General features: G+C 37.1%; 1 protein-coding gene across 1 annotated transcript in view; it reads left to right on the forward strand.

Moving 5' to 3' along the window:
- The first annotated feature begins 17,274 nt into the window (after positions 1 to 17,274).
- LOC106873223 (arrestin domain-containing protein 3) overlaps positions 17,275 to 21,862 on the forward strand; it is a 31,223-nt gene continuing 26,635 nt past the window's right edge. The window contains exon 1 of the mRNA XM_089361181.1: positions 17,275 to 17,897. Coding sequence (XP_089217307.1) covers positions 17,780 to 17,897 — 118 coding nt within the window. The 5' untranslated portion in view covers positions 17,275 to 17,779. The remainder of the gene's footprint in view (positions 17,898 to 21,862) is intronic.

The following is a 21,862-nucleotide window of genomic DNA, read 5'->3' on the forward strand; positions in this document are numbered from 1 at the left end:
TCTATACACACTTCTCACACTTCTTGTGCACAAAACCTTCTTCATCTATTTCTATCTGCCTCTCTACCTGTCTGCTGCATTTCTTTCTTTACTACCTTCCATTTCTTCCTCTGTCCATCTCTATTAACTACCTACTGTCTATCTTTATTCACATTTTTCTCTGTACTCTCTCTTTCTTTGTACTTGCTCTTCCCCAACCTTCACTATTCCACTCTGTCTCCCTTTCTTTGCTTCTAGATGCCAAAAGACCATCCAATTTTTTATCACTCATCTTTTTTCTACTTGACCAGTGCATAGGTAAGACATGTATTTTGTTTCATCTCCTGCCTAGCACTCGCTTCAGACCCTCAGTCTACCTTTTCACTTTTCATTCTTTTCTTTCCTTCTATCTTTCTTCCCTTCTGTCCCATCTTTCTGTCCTTCTTCTGAGCCCTCTCATTGTACCTTTGGAACATAAGCACCACTATTTTCTTCCTTTTTTGTTAATTTTCGTCATGTAGTGTCCCACATTTTGAAATACTTGCAATTTGTATTTTTACTGTTTATGTTTGCTTCACTTGATATATTTCCAAAATTAAACATTTCAATATATAAAATATATTTCATATTATTACATATACTAATTGTCAATGCAAAAAATATTGTGTTTATTGACTATCTTCAAAATGATCACACCATCAAGGAAAAGTTCAATGTCAACTTGCTAAGGCAGTTATGAAAGGCTATTGAGACCAAACACCCAGAAAAACTGATGAATGGGGTCTTGTTTCATTAAGACAATATTTCAGCACGCAAGTCCTTGGTTTCAATGGCTGCTGTGTGTGACTGGCTTTGAACTGGTTGATCACCTTCCCTATGTTAGTGATTTGGTTCCGTCTGATCATCATGTTTCCTAACATGGACAAACACTCAGTTGGACACCAGTATTGCTGTGATGATGACATCTTATCTACTGTTGATGACCATTTTGACCAACAGAATAGCTTCTTCACCAGTGCAATCCAAACACTGTAACTACTTATGGAAGTGTGTGGACAATAAGAGGAACTATGTTAAAAAATGAACTTCATTTGGTCACATTCCATGAGAGTGCTTTGCTCAACCTATGAACATTTTAGCCAAGCTTCATAATAATAAAAATTATCATTATATCTGCATTTGTTTTATTGTGGGCAATGAAAAAAATCCACATTTTTCGTAAAAAAATTTGGACATGGGTTTGCACCCACTAAGCAAATTTTGTTCCTGGACCACTGCATGTGTGAGTGGGTGCATGTAACAATAACAACACCCATATATGCACCACATCCACATATGCAATCATGTATGCCTGTGTGATGATATGCTATCATCATCATCATTGTTTAACGTCCATCCTCCATGCTGGCTGGCCTGCATTAATCACAAAAGGTTTATCAAGGTCAAGATTGCACTCAGTTACCATACTAAACAACATATCAACATTGTTTGCTCACTTCTATCATAAGCGTGTGTATTTAGCATTGTTGTATGGTTTTAGTTATACATGAATAAACACAATGTGTATTTTATGTGTATTTGTTTGGACATGTATGTACAGAACGGCAAAGAGATATAGCAGAAAAATCTCCTTTGAACCACATTCTAGATATAGGATTATAGCTGAAATGCCTTTGACATTGAATCAGCTCAATCAGAGAAATAATCTGGGGATAAGCAACACGACTAATAACAATAAAAAAAAAAAGGGGCATTTCTGTGCTGGGATCTTACCACCTGGGTGTTCACACACTTGGGGGTACAAGATGCTACTTAAAGAATAGCAACAAAGAGGAAAAGTAGATACCTTATTAAAATCACTTTTCTGAATAAAGATAATAAACTCATAAAAATGATTTTATTATTCTACAAATGTAGACAGTAGATTACATCAACTGGTGATCAGTTAAGTGTCACATCATACAAGTTTTGTTTATTAATATCAATGAAAAAAGACTTCCTTCTAAGACTTTCAAGATACAAATACATTGACAATATGTGATCTTTTACTCAATTTCTCAGTCTTCTGTAGAGTTTCATTGATTGAATATTTTATCCTAAGAATAAAAATGGTATGAAAGGTGTTTTGAACATCCTGCTTATGCTCCATATATATAATTTTCCACAACAATTTTTTCTCTGTTTTCATGTACCAAATCTGTAGGAATCAGTGATCATGGAATTTTATGCCAAAGCGTGAGGATTCATGACTTTTTGTGGCAAAGATGCAGCAGTGGTTTGCACTGCCTTCAGTCAGTTTATTTAGTTTATTTATAGTTTACTCAACAAGTCTTCTGCTTCCCTGAACTTACTCTTAACCATTTAGCATTCAAATTATTCTATTAGATATAAAGCTTATTTATGCCTTGAATTAATCATGCACTGTCTTTTAGCTCTGAGGTTTTGATGATGTAATTGTTTATTTTTAAAATGACACTGTAGGGTTGGTGTGAGAAGCCAGATCTGGCCAGTTTGGACATAAAACAGGTAGAATGATTGGCCATGATATTGGCCTATTTCAATTTTAGGGCCAATGTTTCAAGGCCAGTTCTCCTCCTAGTTCTGTATACTTTAGCCACAGGTCCATCTTTTGCCATTTGATCTATACCTGAAGTAACTAAAAGGTAACTACCAAACCAGGTTAGAACAAACCTGGGAGCAGTGATAGAGTAAGGAGTAGCACCATATTTGCCGAAACACCTGAATTCCTGAGCCTCATCATAGAATCTGATCCATGGTAAACAATCATCATCATCATTATCATCATCATTTAGCATCTGTTTTCTATGCTGGTATGGGTTGGACAGTTTGACGAGCTGGCCAACTGAAGAGCTGTTTTGGCCTGGTTTCTACAGTTGGATGAATTTTCTAACACTAACCACTTTACACAGCGTACTGGGTATGTTTATGCAGCACTGGCATGGGTGCATTTATGTGGTATTTGTACGGGTGATTTTTACATGGCACCAGCACCCACAAGTCTGCAAAATTAGGGATATTCAGGTGAAGAGGGATGCAGGGGACACGCCAGTATGCAAGAACAACCATGCTTTCACTTAGCTTGATGTGTCTTCTCAAGCACAGAAAGCAGCCAGAAGTCTCAGTCCCTATCATCCTTTCTGAGGCCCAATGTCTGAAGACCCTTTCTCCAGGATTGGATTTAAACGATAGGGGGACTGGGGTACTTGTATTTAGATAAACATTTAAATATCTGTGTGTGTGTTTGCATTTATCCCCACCTCCACTGCTCTGCATCTGGAGTCTGCTTGCATCCCCATAACTTAACAGTTTGACAAAAGACACCAATAAAGTAAGTACCAGACTTTTCAAAAGTAGGTACTGAGGTTGATCTGTTCAATTCATACCTTTTGAGACAGTGCCCCAGTATGGCCACGGTCCAATGACTGAAACAGGTAAAAGATAAAATGTACTTTCTTTCTTTCTTAATTATTCTTTGAAGCATGGTGTTTTTCTCCCTCTTCTTATCTAAGTGATTGCAAAGTTCTTGTTTCAAATCCATATAAAAGCAATAATCTCAAGTTCCTTGTGCAAGATTTTTTTTCTTCTGCTCCGCTCCAACATTATTAAAAAAAAGGAAAAAGACAAAAAAAAGAAAAATGGAAATCAAGTTAAATCAATTATTAAAAACCTATTCATTTCAATGCTGTGACATATTGAATGTTTCATAGCAGTTAATAATTGAATGGTATTCTTATCCAAATGCAGATGGTGTGTGATGAATTCTTTCCATTCGGGTAGACAACATGGTAGTTTGCCAATTTTTAGATCAGTAGGAATAAGAACTGTTTCATATACCCAGGTGTATGCACTTAAGCATCTTCGTTTTTTTGCTCTTTGGTTATGTTTTGTTGTTCTCAATAACTAGGGAATTGTTCATTTCTGCTGGGTTGGTGGTTTATGTCATTTAACTGTTTAACATTTCTACTTGAAATCTGAAGAGAGACGATATTTATACATACACAAATACATATATTCATACATACATACGTATGTATATATGTATGTATGTATATATGTATGTATGTATATATGTATGTATGTGTATTGTTGAAATATGAAAACACTTACATGTGATTTTGTCTATGTCTCATATACACTTGTATACATATGTAGTACATACATATATGTGTGTGTGTGTGTATCAAATATGTGTGTATATATATATATGTATATATATATATATATATGAAAGTCTTGTTAGTGCATTTGGTTGATGGAAACTGAAAGAAGCCCATTGCATATGTGTGTGTGTATGTTTATAGTTTGATCGCAAATGTGTGTGTTTGGATCTCCTTGTCTTGACATCATGTGAAAGCTGTAAATGAGTGTCACTGTTAAATAAGTGGCACAATTTATTTCCAATATTTCCAACACTGCAAGAATATATCTGGCCATGGGGGTTATATAAACTTGCTTGGAAACAAGTGAGCATTGCTAACAGGAGGGGCATCGAGAAGAAAATTTGCCTCAATAAAATACCCTTTCCAACCTATGCAAACTGAAAAGTGGATGTTAAAATGATGATGATATACCTATAAAATATGTGTGTATGTGTAATATATGCATATATTTTCCCTATCAATTGTTTAAAAATATACTAAATGTGCAACAAGGAATTCCTTACATAGATCCTGCGACTAAAGTGCAGTACCACGGATGACACTTGGTAGATGTAAGAACTGAATGAATGCTCAAGGCACACTACTAGGGACATTTCCAAATAAAAGCTTGGATGCTACATCTTAAAGTCTCCTTTCTAAACTTTAATTTTAAACATAACCTGATATATGCATATATATATATATTTACATGAAGTTAAACATACATCTGGACATAGAGAGACCAATGCTTTTGCATCCATAAAGCGCTTAGTTTTATAGATGTCTCATCATACCTCAGTGGCTGCAGCCATTGAGGTCTGACTAGTCATCATGTAAATATATTACTATTCTAACTTTTAGAGTGTGCTTCTTTTTCAGATATAGGATCCACTGATGATGATCATCATCATCTTCATTGTCATTTAACATCTGCTTTCCATGCTGGCATGGGTTGGACGGTTTGACTGAGGACTGGTGAGCCAGAAGGCTGCACCAAGTTAAATCTCATCTGGCAAAGTTTCTACAGCTGGATGCCCTTCCTAACGCCAACCACTCTGAGAGTGTAGTGAGTGCTTTTATGTGCCACTGGCATGAGGGTCAGTCAGGCAGTTCTGGCAACGACCACACTCAAAAGGTATTTTTTACATGTTACCTGCATGGGAGCCAGTCCAGCTGCACTGGCAACGACCACGCTCAAATGTTGTTTTTCATGTGCCACAAGCGCATGTGCTGGTAAGGCAACACTGGCAATGATCTCGCTCAAATGGTGCTTTTTACATGCCACCGGCACAGGAGCCAATCTGTGCCCAGCCCTGGCAAGGATCACGCTTGGATGTGCTTTTAACATTCCACTGACACTAGTGCCAATCAGGCAGTACTGTCATTGGCCATGTCAGCGATTTTAATTTTGATTTTGATTTTACTTGCTTCAATAGGTCTTAGCAATATGCATGCATGCGTGTGTGTGTGTGTGTGTGTGTGTATATAATATATAGATATATATATTGTTATATCCTTACGCCTCTAATATCATAGTATGGTTGACATTATACTGCAAAATAGAAGCAGTGGCAGTAACAAGTACATAACAAACCAATGTTTTACAAGCCAACAGTTGATATTTCCAACACACTAACTCAAACTGTAAACTGTACCTGGACTTCGAAGAGCAAACTATGGATTGCCGACTATGTCAGACTGCTACTATTTATATGCAGTGGTCCTGTCTATTGTCGTCAGAGGGTGTTGCACTTTCCCTGTAACATCTCCCCTTTTCAGATTTTGAGTTCCGAAGGAAGAAAGAAATTTTATTTATTATTATTATTGAGTATTTTTTTGCTTGGGCCTAATCTCAAGGTATTTGGTCTGCTTCCATTTTCTCATGCTGGTTCAATGGGACCCCATTACTTTTGGTGCTGGGACATTGAATACATCAAAAAATACTTCCATAGGAATTTCTCTTCATTCTTTGGTATATCTCTTTTTTAGCTGATTTATGTGTCTCTTATGTTCCCAGCATGGTCTTTTAATTAGATACATCATACTTCCTATTCTTCTACCATTTTTGTAGGTTCTAAAATGCACTTTATCTCCTACTTTGAAATATTTCATTGCATCTTTTGTATTTCCTTTACATCTTTTATTCTCAGGCAATAACTTATCAAAAATTGATTTTATTCTTCCCACGAACATCAATTCTGTGGGTGACTTTCCTGAATTTGTACTTGGATTTGGGGTTACTCTATATACTCTGCAGTATTTTGTTAGTGCTTCGTCATTACTTAATTCATTCCTAGCTTTTCTTAATGCTCTTTTGAATGTGTCCACAAATCTTTCTACCAGACTACCAGACAGGCCAGAGAGAACTAACAGGGCTGCCTATTACTTCCCTCTGGCCTGTCTAGTAGTAGAGATAAAGCTTGTGAATGAGTTCCATCACAAATGACCTTGATAATTTAATAGGTTGAAGGACTGGTGTCAATTCTTTACAGCCGTTTCTAACAACTCCTTTAATTGATTAATGAGTAAATTATATCATTATAAAGAAACTGTTTTCCCCTCCCCTTTCAACCAGTCATGTGGAAGCATTACATATGGACTGAGCAGAACAAGCAGGATTATTATAAGCAGAATCATTATAAGATTTAAATAATTAAATGAAATACAGGTACCTATACACTACTATAAATAATTCAGGTTTATAAATACTGTTCTGTGCAAACTACTACTGTGAAAGATACCAGTTAATGAGTCTGGCAGCCATGAAATTTGAAGTTTCTATTTGTAAATTAGCATGGATTTTAAGGGCTTTGAGATAATCAGTGGTGAGAAAGTTGGTGTTGTAGCTGTCACATGCATAGACAAATTCCAACGCTCTGGTTAAAGATGTTTCATTTCAGATTTTGGAATAGAGTCAGTAGTTTTGGGGCAGATGGTAAGTCAGTTACATCAACCCCAGTGATTAACTGCTGCTTATTTTATTGACCTCCCCAAAAAATGAAAAGCAAAGTCAACCTCAGCAGAATTCAATCTCAGAATGTAAAGACAGAGAAAATGCTGCTAAGCATTTTGTCCAGCATGTTCTACCAGTTTGCCACTTTCTCTGGTAAAAGATGTTTTGGAAGATTATGAAGGAGTGGTTGAGCAGCATGAAGGAATGGCCAGAGAGGAAGAAGGTAAAAGACTTGAGGTTTGCTGATGACTAAAAAAGATGGAGGGAGGAAGTTGCATGCCTTGTTGCATACCTACAGTTTTGGATCTATGGCTCTATGACTCTTGAGCATGGACACTGAACAAGAGACTTCAAAACAAGTTTTATGGTACATACATCTGAGTGGTTGGCGTTAGGAAGGGCATCCAGCTGTAGAAACTCTGCCAAATTAGATTGGAGCCTGGTGTAGCCATCCGGTTGCACCAGTCCTCAGTCAAATCGTCCAACCCATGCTAGCATGGAAAGCGGACGTTAAACGATGATGATGATGATGATGATGATACATAGGAATGCATTGTGTAGTTCTCAATGTTTCTTTGCAGCAATGGTATGACAGTCTTCATGCCATCACTTTGATAATCAGAGGGAAAAAGAACACATTATGCAAGACAGTGATGGAGAAGAAAGCATGAAGTATTCAGCAATCTCCTCTGGAAAGCCATGTATGGACATGGTATCAGCAGAGTGAGGAGAGCATATATCGATCAACTTGTGAAAGAGACAACCATCAAGGCATTCACCACCACTGCTGCTAATCTACTGCCACTTGTCCACCACAATCTCCAGTGTAACCGCTACAGCACCAGCAACACCATCATTTGGGGAGCTGGTGTTACTAGCACAAACATCAGACTTAAAAGGGGTCACTGCCCATCTGGCTATCAAAATGGCAGGATCTATTTAGACACACATTTATTTGAATGTACTCTTCTGAAGATGGACCTTTGTGTCTGAAATATAAAGGTTTTTCAACTTTCATTTCTGAATTGTTAGAAGCTTTCCTGGTAGATGGATAGAAATAAATAAAGCAAGCCAAAAAGAAAGAAAGAAAGAAAGAAAGAAAGAAAGAAAGAAAGAAAGAAAGGGAGATAAATAGTGTTGGGCCTCATGGAGGCAATGACCAAGACCTTTGGCATTATGTCTTGCTTGAAAAGAAGACCCATCAAGCTGAGCAGAATCGTAGTCGTGACAGATACCAGTGTCATGCAAATGGCACCTGTGCCGGTGGCACGTAAAAGCACCCATTACACTTTTGGAGTGGTTGGCATTAGGAAGGGCATCCAGCCATAGAAAACCATGTCATCTCAGACTGGATTCTGGTGCAGCCTTCCAGCGAGCCAGCCCAGTGAAGCCATCCAACGCATGTCAGCATGGGCAATGGATGCTAAATGATGATGATATATATGTACGTATGTGTGTATGTATGTGTGTGTGTGTGTGTGTGTGTGTGTGTGTGTATCATAAACACTAGGAATGTACAAAAAATAGACTCCCTCTAATGTCAGGAGGAAACCCTTATAAGAGTTAGACAGTTTCTGTTACTTAGGCACCCAAGTTAGCAATAGTGGAGGTTGTTCCGAAAGTATAGCTTCTAGAATAGGAATGGGCTGGGCAAAGTTCAGAGAGCTACTACTTCTGTTAGTAATGAAGGGCCTTTTCCTCAGAGTGAAAGGCAGACTGTTTGATGCCTCTGTATGAACAGCTATACTACATGGCAATGAGACATGGGCTGTGATGACTGAGGATATGCAAAGGCTTGAAAGAAATGAAGCCAACATATTCTTTTGGATGGGTAACATTGGCATTGTGTAAGTGATTTGAGAGAAAAACTGAGTATATGAGGCATCAGAAGTAGTGTGCAAGAGAGATGACTGTGCTGGTATGGCCATGTTATGCATATAAATGAAGACAGTTGCATCAAGAGGTGCCAATATCTAAATGTGGAAGGAACATGTGAAAGGGCTAGACCCAGGAAGACGTGGGACAAAGTGGTGAGAAATGATCTTCAGATATTGGGCCATGCAGAGGGGTTGACAAAAGAACGAGACTTCTGGTAGTTTGCTGTGCTTGAAAAGAGACATCAAGGTAAGTGAGATCATGGTTGTCCTTGCATACAGGTATGTACCCTTCATCCCTCTTCAGCCACATGATCCTAATCTTGTCGGGCTTGTGGGTGCTGATGCCACGTAAAAGCACCTGTGCCAGTGTTGCACAAAAGCACCCAGTACACTCAGTAAAGTGGCTGGCATTAGGAAGGGCATCCAACCGTAGAAAACATGCCAATACAGACATGGAGCCTGGGTAGCTCTTCAGTTGGCCAGCTCCTGTCAAACCATTCAACCTATACCTGTATGGAAAATGATGTTAAAAGATGATGGTGATGATGATAATGATGATGAAGATGATAGATAGATAGAGTGATAGAGAGAAAGAGAGAGAGAGATAGATAGATAGATAGATAGATAGATAGATAGATAGATAGATAGATAGACAAACATGTATATGCACACCACCTTCTGCAATAATATCAGTGAAACAGTGAACTGAAGACAGTTTACCAATTTAGCTTTATTGAGTGCATCATGTATCATCTCATCAGATGCCAAGATCAACAAAGTCAAAGCATGTGCATTTGGCAGAATGTAGAACAGAATCAAGCACAGCAAATATTTGTTGGAAACCACAGAATTTAGTGTGTATAAAACCAGTGTACTGAATAGCCTCCTGTATTCCTCCAAGCCCTGGGTCACTTATTGTCACCACATACAGCTCCTTAAGAGCTTCTACCATTACTCCTCTCCCTTTCTCTTTCTATCTCTGTCTCATTCCTCGCTCTCTGACCCAACATTATCCATTAAAATTTCATTTGTGATGCCCTGACTCAACTCTAGCCTGCCATTTGCCCTTCCAAACCAAGTTTCCTATATTCCAGCTTTTTATTTTATGTTGTTTGTTTTGCCATTTTCTTTTCTTTCTTTCATCAAAAGCAGTGCAGTCAATGCCATTGAGGTACCAAAACAATGCTTTCAAATAATAGGTTAAATTCTTCTCCAACACATTTGCTCCCAGTCTGTCTCTCAAATTGATATTACATCAGCCACAGTTTACTAAACATATTGCTACATTAAATATTTATCTAACAATAAGAATCCTACTTAATTGCCTGTTTAATGAATGTCAAGATTACAAAATTGGCTCTTTCAATCTTTTGTAGATCTGTTTTTTCATTTTCTGGTTTTTTTTTTTTTTCGCATGTGTGTGTGTGTTTTGGCCAGGGAGTGAGGTGCAGAATGGGGATTGATTATCAAATTTTAAGATTTGTGGAAAACCTAACTTGGTTTATCTGACAATTTCAAAATATGAAAAGGGGAAGAATGGGCATCTGTTTATTAGATAACTGCATACAAGCGCGTGCGCACACACACACACACACACAAGCACGCGTTGTACAAATAATCAGTTGCTGGAACTCAGTATGCTTAGATTTTGCAGTAAACCAGTACAATGTGTAATATCAATTGATAAATGAATAGCAGAAGAATTGTAGCTATTGTCTCCCCTGCACTGTTTCTCACTGTTCAGGTGCTATCCTATTGGGACCAGACTATAAAGGATAGCAGACCAATAGATACACAGACAGGAGGGATACCTAATATAAGTGCCACTAATAGAGGTAATAGTAATAAGGATAGAAATCTCTGTAATTGTGGTAAAAATAAAATTTGTCCCTTAAATACACAATGTTTCAGGAAGAATTTAGTATATTGATGTAGGATTACATCAGAGGGGAATTCTATAGAAGTGGAACTTTGACAAGCTTTAAATTGAGACTGGCAAATAATTTAAATTCATTTAAGGACAGAGGTAAGATGAATAACTCTAGCTTGAGCAAGTTCATCTGGCTTCTTGAGGAGAAAAATGCTAACTTTAGGGAAAAAATTAGGACAGTTATACCTTATAGAACATGTGCATAGAAGAAATGTGCCAGATCTTTACATCAAAACACCAATTGCTTAACAGTAGACTAGAACAAGCCTTGAGATGTTTACACCTTCATGAGAAAAGCTTTAAGCATTTTCATACAGGTATCAGATAAGATAATATCTAATACACAAAAGAAAGGTGCCAAATGATGGAGATATATGTTAAGATCACTAAGAGCAATCATACCAACATAATCAGCTGCTACAAGGGCAAGGGAGATGCCTTAGAAGTAATTAGAGAAGCATTGAATTTCTGGAAAGTTGCAAAGAGAGTTATAGCCCAATTAATTAGGAACAGAATTAGACTAGATCAAATACAGTTTGACACAAAGGATGCTATTTTCAAAGTCAAGCAACTGCAAGAGAAGTATTTTTTGCTAAAAACAAGCCATTGTACTTGGTATTTGTTAACCTAGAGAAAGCCTTCAGCAGAGTACCTTGTTCTGTGATATAGTGGTCTCTGAGAAAGCTTGGGATAGACGAATGGCTTGTGAAAGCAGTACAGACTGTTAGTAAGGTAAGAGTTGGCCATAGATACAGTGACGAATTTAGATACAGATAGGTGTCCAACAAGAATCACTCCTCAGCCCCTTCATATTTATCATCATTTTCCAGGGCATAACAGAGGAATTTAAGACTGGAAACTCATGGGAACTCCTATATGTTGATGATCTTGCCCTCATAGCAGAATCTGTAACAGAATTAGAAAAGAAATTCCAGGTGTGGAAACAGAACCCAGACACAAAGCGTCTTAATGTAAACTTAACAAGAAATTGAACTGGACTCTTCAACCATCAGATAAATGGACTTGCTCGATATATCAGAAGGGTGTAGACAGAAACTCCATTCAGTGTACCCAGTGCAAGCTATGGACATACAAGAGGTGCAGTAGAATAATTTGAAGATTAACAGGGAAAGTAGTGTTTGTATGTGGAAGCTATAAAGGAGCCATAATGACCACAGATACTGATTTCCTTAAATATTGTGGTGGCTCTCTGGAAGTTGTAGATAGTTTTTGCTACCCAGGTGACCTAATTAGCAGTGGAGGAGGTTGCACAGAAAGTGTAATTGCTAGAAGAATAGGATTTAGAAAGTTCAGAGAGCTTTTACCTCTGTTGGCAATCAAAGGTCTCTTTCTCTCTTCAAGTGAAGGGAAGATTGCATGATGCATGTGTACAAATTGTGATACTGCTTGGTAGAGATACATGGGTCCTGAATGTGGAGAACATGCAAAGGCTAGAAAGGAATGAAGTTGGTATGCTCCATGTGGATGTGTGATGTCAGTGTGCATGTGCAACAGAGCATTGGTGTATTGAGAGAAAAGCTAGGCATAAGGGGAATTATATGTAGCATGCAAGAGAGAAAACTGCACTGGTTTGATCAGGTGATGAAGATGAATAAGGGCAGTTGCATAAAGAAATGTCGATTACTTAAAGTGGAGGGAATCTCTAGAAGAGAGAGCTCCAGGAAGACATGGGACAAAGTATTGAAGGCTGATCTCAGGACACTGAACCTTACAAAGGAAATAACAGAGGACTGAAATATGCGATGCATTGCTGAACTCAAGAATACCCACCCACAACAAAACTTGAGATCCTAAAATCAAGGTGCAACATAAAAAGCACTACTATGGGTGCTAGTACCATGTAAAAAATACTGGTGATGGTGTCACATAAAAAGTATCCAGTGAACTCTGTAGCGTGGTTCACATCAGGAAGCGCATCCAGCCATAGAAACCAAACCAAAACAGACCATAGAACCTAGTGTAGCCACTGGCCTTGCCCCATTCTTGTCAATATTTCCAACCCATGCCAGCATGGAAAACAGAGGTTAAATGTTGATGGCGATGAGTAACTACCTTTTATCTTCCACTGATTTCAGTCATTTAACTGTGGCTATGCTGGAGCTTCCACCTTGCAGAGTTTTAACAAAATAAATCAATCCCAGTATTTATTTAAGTCTACTACTTATTCTATCAGTCTCTTTTGCCAAACTGCTAGATTGCAGGGATTTAAACAAACCAGCACCAGTTTTCCAGTGATGGGGAGAAAAACTAACACACACACACACACACACACACACACACACAATGGTCAAAGTCATTCTAATAATTTACAATTGATTTGGTATGGCATTGCTTCCTCTTTCACTTGCCATATATAACTGATTATTGTGAAAGAGGATCTATGATTATTTAGCTTGATCTTGTGTACTCAAACAGTAAAATATTTGGATGCTGCCCACATGAGCAAAAATTTGTTTTGTCAATGTGGTGAACCCCATTTTTTTTATTAGAGAATGACATACATGTATAATAAACAGGAATGATAAAGTTATGGCTAACAATCATAGTTGACAACAATACATGGGAAATAACTCTTCAATTCCTCCCTGGAAATGCTATAATTTTTCACTATTTTTCACTGTCCTGTTCCTTTTTCTTTTTTACTGGCACCGAGTCAAACAAGGTCCATACATACTTCCACCATAAAAGAAGCTACACGCTTCCAGAAATAATGTCTGAAGAGTCATCAATATTACCAAGTGCAATACTCAGAGTGCATTGAATGGTAACATTCTGTCCAGCTATGTGCCATAAGTAGTAATACACTGCACCATGGTATAAAATAAAACCATTGTATTTTTAATACTGAGTGTGCTTTTTCCTGGCTTATGGACAACTATTTGATAATACACATATATACCTACACACATATGTGTGCGTGTGCGTGCGTGCGTGCGTGTGTGTGTGTGTGTGTGTGTGTGTGTGTGCCTATATATATATATATATATATATATATATATATATATTTAAGAAATTAGTATAGAAGCTGTCAAAAATGATGGCATTTATTTGGGGGTAACTTGTGCAGAACCTGCCAAAAATGAACGGGTTTATTTTAGAAACTAGTGATAAGATGATAGTAGATATTTTTTCTTCATTTGATGATCATAATTCAACAACCTTATATCCCAGTGCATAACTGGTACTTATTTAATCGACCCCAGAAGGTTGAAAGGCAAAGTCGACCTCAGCGGAATTTGTACTCAGAATGTAACGACAGACGAAATGCCACTAAACATTTCGCCTGGCTTGCTAACGATTCTGCCAGCTCGCCGCCCTTAGACACAACAAATATTGGCTGTCAATTTCACTTTTCATTACCACACGAGGATAAAATTAACTCACAAATGGCTGAGTACTCCACGGACATGCATAGCATTAACATAGTTTTCATGGAGATTCAGCCTCACACAAAATATAACAAGGCTGGCCCCTTTGAATTACAGCTACAACTCGAGACATATTTATATGAATGTATTTGTGTGTGTGTGTATAGTTTAGGTTAGTTAAAACATATTTGCAATAATAAGTGTCATGTGGTGGAAATAAACACAATTACCAAACTTTCATTCATAAATCTATTTATTATTTTGTTCTTTTGCATTTCAATTTGTACATTTGTACCCAGAAGTTTTCAACAACTGCATGCCAGAAGAAATGGAAAAACGAATAATTCTGACTGTCTTGCAATAAATGAAAAAGTTCTTAATATTATACCAGAGGCACTTAAAATGTACTTAAGCACAGGTTCAGTGTTCTGCATTAATGAAGAGGAGGTTCAGAACTATCCATCTGAATTCATAAACTCACTCAATCCATCCAGTATGCCTCCTCATCGCCTCAAATTAAAAGTAGGAGCTATTGTAATGCTGCTGAGAAATTTTCTGATCAGTCAAGGATTATGTAATGGAACTCGCATGAAAGTGCAAAGACTTCATGAACATTGTGTAGAGGCATCATTGGTAACAAGCTCCACCAGAGGTCGTACAGTTCTAATTCCTAGAATTAAACTTAACCCAAGTGATGCAAATATTCCATTCAGTTTCCACTTCGACTTGCATATTCAATGATAATTAATAAGGCTCAAGGGCAAACATCTGAAAAAGTTGGAATACATTTATCTCAACCGGTATTTTCTCATGGCCAATTATATGTCACATTTTCAAGAGCACGAGTTACGAACAATATCAAAGGAAGAGTTATAACACTCAATTGGGATAATAGACAAGGCCAAAAATGTGGTGTGACATACACACAAAATATTGTCTACCATGAAGTACTGTGAGGAAGACCACCGCATCAGCTAGCATCACCACCACACCAGCCAATCCATCATTACACATCCACAATACACCTTTAAGATCAAGGAACCAGTTAGGGGCTCGTTGGATCTCTCTCGGCATACCAGCAAACCACAAAATCACACCAGCCAGTATCACCACTACCTCCGAACCTATCATATATATATCTGTATGTGTGTGTGTGTTTGTGGCCACCATCAAAGGACTGAAACACGTAAAAGAGTAAAAGAATACCAGGAAAAACGTTCTGTACCACTAAACCAAGAAGGTTCTTTGAATATGATGTATTTTAAGGTTAAGTAGTAATTCTGTTTACGTTTGTGTAACTGAAGCATTTTGGTTGGATTATATAGTCATTAGTGTTACCTTACTTTGTATATTCTGTAACTGTCACAGTATAGTTTTCTAGGTCTGAAATTTTTGTGGGGAGGGCCAGTTGATTAGATAGACCGCAGTTTACAACTGGTACTTAATTTATCGACTCCGAAAATGAAAGGTAAAGTCGACCTCGGCAGAATTTGAGCTCAGAACACAAAGACAGACGGTCATAATATACAAACATTTCTCATGGCACCAATACACTGTTTACAGATGCTTATATTTTTTTTGTTGGTCAAACTAAAGCGTTTGACCTGGTGACAAAAATTAAAAAAAAAAAAGTCTAATAGGTGTAAAACAACTTGCTGGGAACGAATATGAAGAAAAAAATGCGCGCTCGAAAACGGGGTGTGGGTAGAGGGCTTGGAACATTCACATCGTGAATGTTCCGAGACGCCTCACTGGAGTCAAGAAACAAAAGAAAAATAGTGTAATAGATGTAAAACGACTTGCTTTGAAAGAATATCAAGAACACACACACACACACATATAACATATATACATACATACATACATACATACATACATATATATATATATATATATATATATATATATATGTTTATATGTATACACACACACACACACACACACACACACACACACACACACACATATATATATATATATATATATATATTTAATTATATGTATTTCTTCTATCTTAATGAATAATAATTCTTCGGATAGAATAAATGGGTTAATAGAAACCAATGTAGCAAAGAACACAAAATAACTTTGGTGTTGTTCCTGTTTTTAAGGCAGGAAGTCCTTGAAATTTTGGGTATTTGAGTATATTTAAAAATTTAAGGAATGGAGAAAATGCATCTTATAATTGCATACTTTATTCCTACATATGTTTCAAAGGATTACAACCTGTGTGATCCATAGGGATCTGTGATATTAAAATTGTAACCTTCTCATCAGGGAAAGCATGGGAATCATCTTAAACGTAAGATACTCGGTCATAATGTCTTACGTTTAAGATGATTCCCATGCTTTCCCTGATGAGAAGGTTACAATTTTAATATCACAGATCCCTATGGATCACATAGGTTGTAATCCTTTGAAACATATGTAGGAATAACGTATGCAATTATAACATGCGTTTTCTCCATTCCTTAAATTTTTATATATATATATATATATATATATATATATATATATATATATATATATAAAGAAGACCACTAGGTGGACGGCTAATGTGCTAGAAGAAGATCACATTCTTCTAGCACATTAGCCGTCCACTTTGTAGTCTCCTAGGCCATGGACTGACGTCTCGTCTCGGATCATTCTCGGATGTGAATGTTTCGAGCCCTCTCCCCACCCCCACCCCCGTTCGCGAGCGCGCATTTTTTTTCTTCATATTCGTTCCCAGCAAGTTGTTTTACACCTATCAGACTAATTTCTTTTTGTCCGGGTCAAACGCATTAGTTTGACCTTTTTTGTTTTCCGTGAATTTTTCACGGGTCCAGCTAGTTATAATTAAGAATCATCATCATCATCCTCATTATAATAATAATAATAATAATAATAATAATAATAATAATAATTATTATTATTATTATTATTATTAATAATAATAATAATGATAAGTCGCAGGCATGACTGTGTGGTAAGAAGTTTGCTTCCCAATCACATGGTTCCGGGTTTAGTCCCACTGCGTGGCACCATCGGCAAGTGTCTTCTACTGTAGCCTCGGGCCAACCAAAGCCTTGTGAGTAGATTTGGTAGACGGAAACTGAAAGAAGCCCGTCGTATATGTATATGTGTGTATAAGTGTGTCTATATTTGTCCCCCCCCCCACCATCGCTTGACAACCGATACTGGTGTATTTACGTCCCCGTAACCAGCGGTTCAGCGAAAGTCACCGATTGAATAAATGCTAGGTTTTCAAAGAATAAGTGCTGGGATCAATCTGTTCGACTAAAGCAGTACTCCAGCATAGCCGCAGTCAAATGATTAAAACAACTAAAAGGAAAAATAAAAGGTCAATTTTTTTAGTGGAACACCGCTTGCTCTATATTGGTCGTTCACTCCTACATCGAGTGTGCGAGTGTGCGTAGTGGGGGTGGGTGAGCCATCCTGCTTGCAATCACAACTGCACGCTTGCTGGCACGTTATCCAGCATTTCAGCGATGGGGAAGCTTAGTAGTTTAGTGATCCATTTTAACAATCCATCGCGAGTTTATTACGGTGGTCAGAGGTTGAGTGGACTCGTGCAAATTGTACTAAATGAGCCCATGAAAGTGCGAGGTAAGTTAGAGAAAAAAAGAACTTTGAAAATATTTTATAAACCTTTTTAGTTTATTATTTTGTTAATTTTATCTTTATGTAAGTTTACTTTGTCTTGATGTTTACTATGTTAGAAAACAAAGGTCATCTTTCGTTAGGCAGAAGAGAGAACCGAAAATCTTTTGTGAAAATTCATAAAAAATAAGGATGTTATAAGGAGTTTTAGTACGCGCTTCGATCAGGGCTCCGCCCATATTTGAGTGAAACAAAGGACAAGGAGGGTGGTCTTGGATGTGCTAGAAATAACAGCCAGGTCTCCCTTAAATCACACATTTTCCTCTGAGAATATAAACAATTTTTCTGTGTTTTCAACCGAAATCGTTTCTCCCGTGGATTTTAAGTGCGCAGGGGGGGGGGAACATTGCTCAAAATCGGTCTGGACTAGGGTGGTGAGGGATTGGCAGGAGTGAAAAAAAATTATAAATTTTCAAAATGTTTTTTTCCTCGTGTAAAGATGCCTCCCTTCATTCCGAAGACTGTGGTGAAAAACTTATGTGGGCCGTCTGATCCGAAACTCCGTTTTTCAGAAACTCTTCGTTCTCCCCGCTCCTTGCAAAAAATTTTGCCAACAAATTTCTTTGTAATCGTAATCTATACCATTTGAAAGGTATTTGTATAAAATTTCATTAAAAAATACCCTTTTTCCTGAAAGTTATTTTAGGGAAAATGTCGGGTCGTGTAAATTTTCCGAAACACCTCTCCCCGACCCCTAAGGAAAATTTTTGGCGACGAATCTATGCATACACTAAATCTACTGGATCTAAGTGGCTATTTATTGAAAGTTAAAAAGTATCCATTTTTCAGGAAGTTATGAGGCAACAAAGTTAGTGGCGGGTACACTTCTGTAGTTATGCCACAAACAAACCATAGCGTCAAGTTCTCTGCAGTTTAGCTCAAGTTTGATAAAGTGAAAGTGACCCATTAAATATAACAGTTATTAAGCTTACAGGCATCAGTAATTACGATACTGATTTCCTATTCTGTTTAAGTCCACAACTTCATGTTACACGATACTTACAAAGGAATCAAATAAAAAAAATAATATTGGTTGTTCTAAAGAAATTGAAAGAGAGGAAGAGAAAGAGAGTGCGTTTTGAAAGGTTAGAAAAGTGATTGAATGTAGAAGAGAGAGAGAGAGAGAGAGAGAGAGAGGGGCGATGCAAGAAAATAAGAGATGCATGGGCAGAATCACACGTTAAAATACAGAAAAGGGTGTCACCTAGAAAGTAAAATATAAGTTATTTAACTCGGTTCCTACAAATTCAGTACGCACCAGATCCACTTAGATGCAAGTGGTGGTGGTGGCGGTGGTGTTGTTGTTATTGTTTTCTTTTTTAAGTACTAAAAGTTGACAAAAACATTCGGAAACGGTACAGGATGTTATACGTTTGAATTACGTAAAAGAGAGTGTAAAAAAGAAGTAAAACAAGAGAAGCAAAGCAAAATATCAATGCGCAATTCGAACAAGGAATTATTTCTTAACCAAATTAAAGTAAAGTTAATAGCAAGTTTAACCAGGGTGTGTTCGAACCCCTTAAGGGTTCGAGAGAGGCCTTTCAGTGGGTGAGGCAAAGAAGCAATTAGTAGCTTTCCAGAATAAAATTAAATTTCTCTTTAAAATAATTTTGTGATGTTAAGCATACCAAGAACTTTATCATTCCCCAGTATTCTGTGATTCGATTAAAAACATATGTAAGTGAATAAGTAAACAGAAAATTGACTCTTCCTTTTCAAATGTGATGTTTGTTGTTAAGGGTGTACGAGTTCTATAAGATTTTTGTATAAATGCGGGGCACAGAGACAATGATGGGAATCATAGCTCTCTGTAATCGTTCGATCTGGTAGAAATAGTTGCTAAATTTCCCTTAAATTACATCTCATAGGCTTTAAAAGAAGGACACGTGGCGTTACATAACGCAGTTTTACATGCCGCTAAAATTCAAAAGAAAAAAGACAAGATGGTTACAGTTAAGATAACTTAGGTCGTAGGACAAACTCGATCAATGCAAACCTGGAGTTAAACAACTGATGGCTTGGAATGTTGCAAATGACGGAATCGGAACAAAGACAAATTTTTGTGAAAATTCGTAAAAGTTTTAAAAAGTTTTTGAGGGATTTTAGTACGAGCTTAGATCAGAACTCCACCAAATGTATTTATGAGGAAAAAATATTGAAAAACATCAATAGATGTGAGAGTGAGAAAGAAACGAGGTGGGAGGTCTTGGGATGTGCTAGAAATAACAACCAGATCTCTCTTAAATCACACATTTTCCTTTGAAAATATTAACAATTATTTTTTAACCGAAAATGTTTCTCCCATAGGTTTTAAGAGCATAAAAAAAAAGAAGGCCAAAATCGGTCCGGACTGGGGAAGTGAAGGGGTAGCGGGAGTGAAAAAACATCATTGATTTTCAAAATTTTTCTTTTTCGTGAAAAGATGCCTCCCATCATTTGAAAGACTGAGGTGAGGGAAAAAATTGGAAAAAAACAAAAAAAAAACGTCAAAACAGAGATATTCCAACTTATGTGAGCCTTTTAATCCGAAACTCCATTTTTCAGAAACTCTTCCTCACACCCCCCTTGCAAAGAATTTTGCTACCAAATTGAGATGAAAAATGTCAGGTCGAGTGAATTTTCCGAAACTCCCCAACCCCTCAGAAAAATTTTTGGCCACAAATCTTTATATACAATCAATCTACAGAATCTAAATGGTTATTTGTTGGAAGTTTCATTGAAAAGTATCCATTTTTCTGGAAGTTATGAAGCAACAAAGTCGGTTGGGGGTACACATTTGTAGTTATGCCGTGTTTGTTACACAATATATTTTGGGAAGTAATTAAGAATTTTGTTGTGTTGCTAAATTTTTTTTCTGTCATTGATATTTAATCAATTTCATTTTTTTAGCCTTTTTAACCCAATAGTTTAAATGCTATTATTTATAACTTTATCATGTTTTACCGTATATAAGTTATATGTACGGTTTTCGTCTATATTTTAAGTACATATGTGTCAATTTCTATCTCAATTTACAGTCATTTTTTGTAATTTTTTTGAACAATTTACTTTCACTTTTTCATGACGATAAACTAGCCAATAGAAGTGCTGCCAGTTGAAAGCTTTGCATTGTGGACTCACTAGATTTACCTGCCATGACCCATTGGGTTACAACACTCCAAGTTGAAAATGTAGATTTGCAGCATGAAAGGAAAAAGTAGTATTTTGAACTTCATGCAATAAAATTCTTAACTAATACAGTTCTCCTACCTTTGGTGTTACAACATAAACACGACCTAGTGTTTCTTCTTTGAAAACGCTCAAATGGCCTTCAACTTTTTTCCTTGCTTTGCCGTTCTTTGTTACTATTGTTCCAAGTAAAATACATGGGTACTGCAGTATAAAGTAATGTTTCGCAAAATCATCATTGATGTACAGTGAAAAGAAGTTTGTCAGTGTTGTTCTCATGTGCCATTCATTGACAGCCATATATATCTTCATTATTTCTGAGCAATATAAGGCTGTGAGCTGGAAGAATCGTTGACATGCTGGGCAGAATGCTTAACAGCATTTTGCCCGTCTTCATGTTCTGAGTTCAAATTCCACCAGGGTTGATTTTGCCTTTCATCCTTTTGGGGTTGATAAATTAAGTACCAGTGAAACATTGGGGTCGATGTAATCGACTAGTCCCCTCTCATAAAATTTAATGTCCTTCCTTGTGCCTTCAGTAGAAAGGATTATTTCTGAGCAATATTCTTTGTTCGTCCGGTAGATGAACTTGCAGTCTCCATATTGCATGTCCTCTTTCATAAATTGAAAATCCTAAAATGGATGCAGCTGCTTCACATGGGCCAATATACCTAACCATTGGATATCGACTAATTTTGTTATCATTTTTTATTTGAACAACAGCTTGGTCATTTCCTTTCAGT

Source organism: Octopus bimaculoides, chromosome 12, assembly GCF_046866305.1.
Source record: "Octopus bimaculoides isolate indiv1 chromosome 12, ASM4686630v1, whole genome shotgun sequence".
Taxonomy (NCBI): Eukaryota; Metazoa; Mollusca; class Cephalopoda; order Octopoda; family Octopodidae; genus Octopus; species Octopus bimaculoides.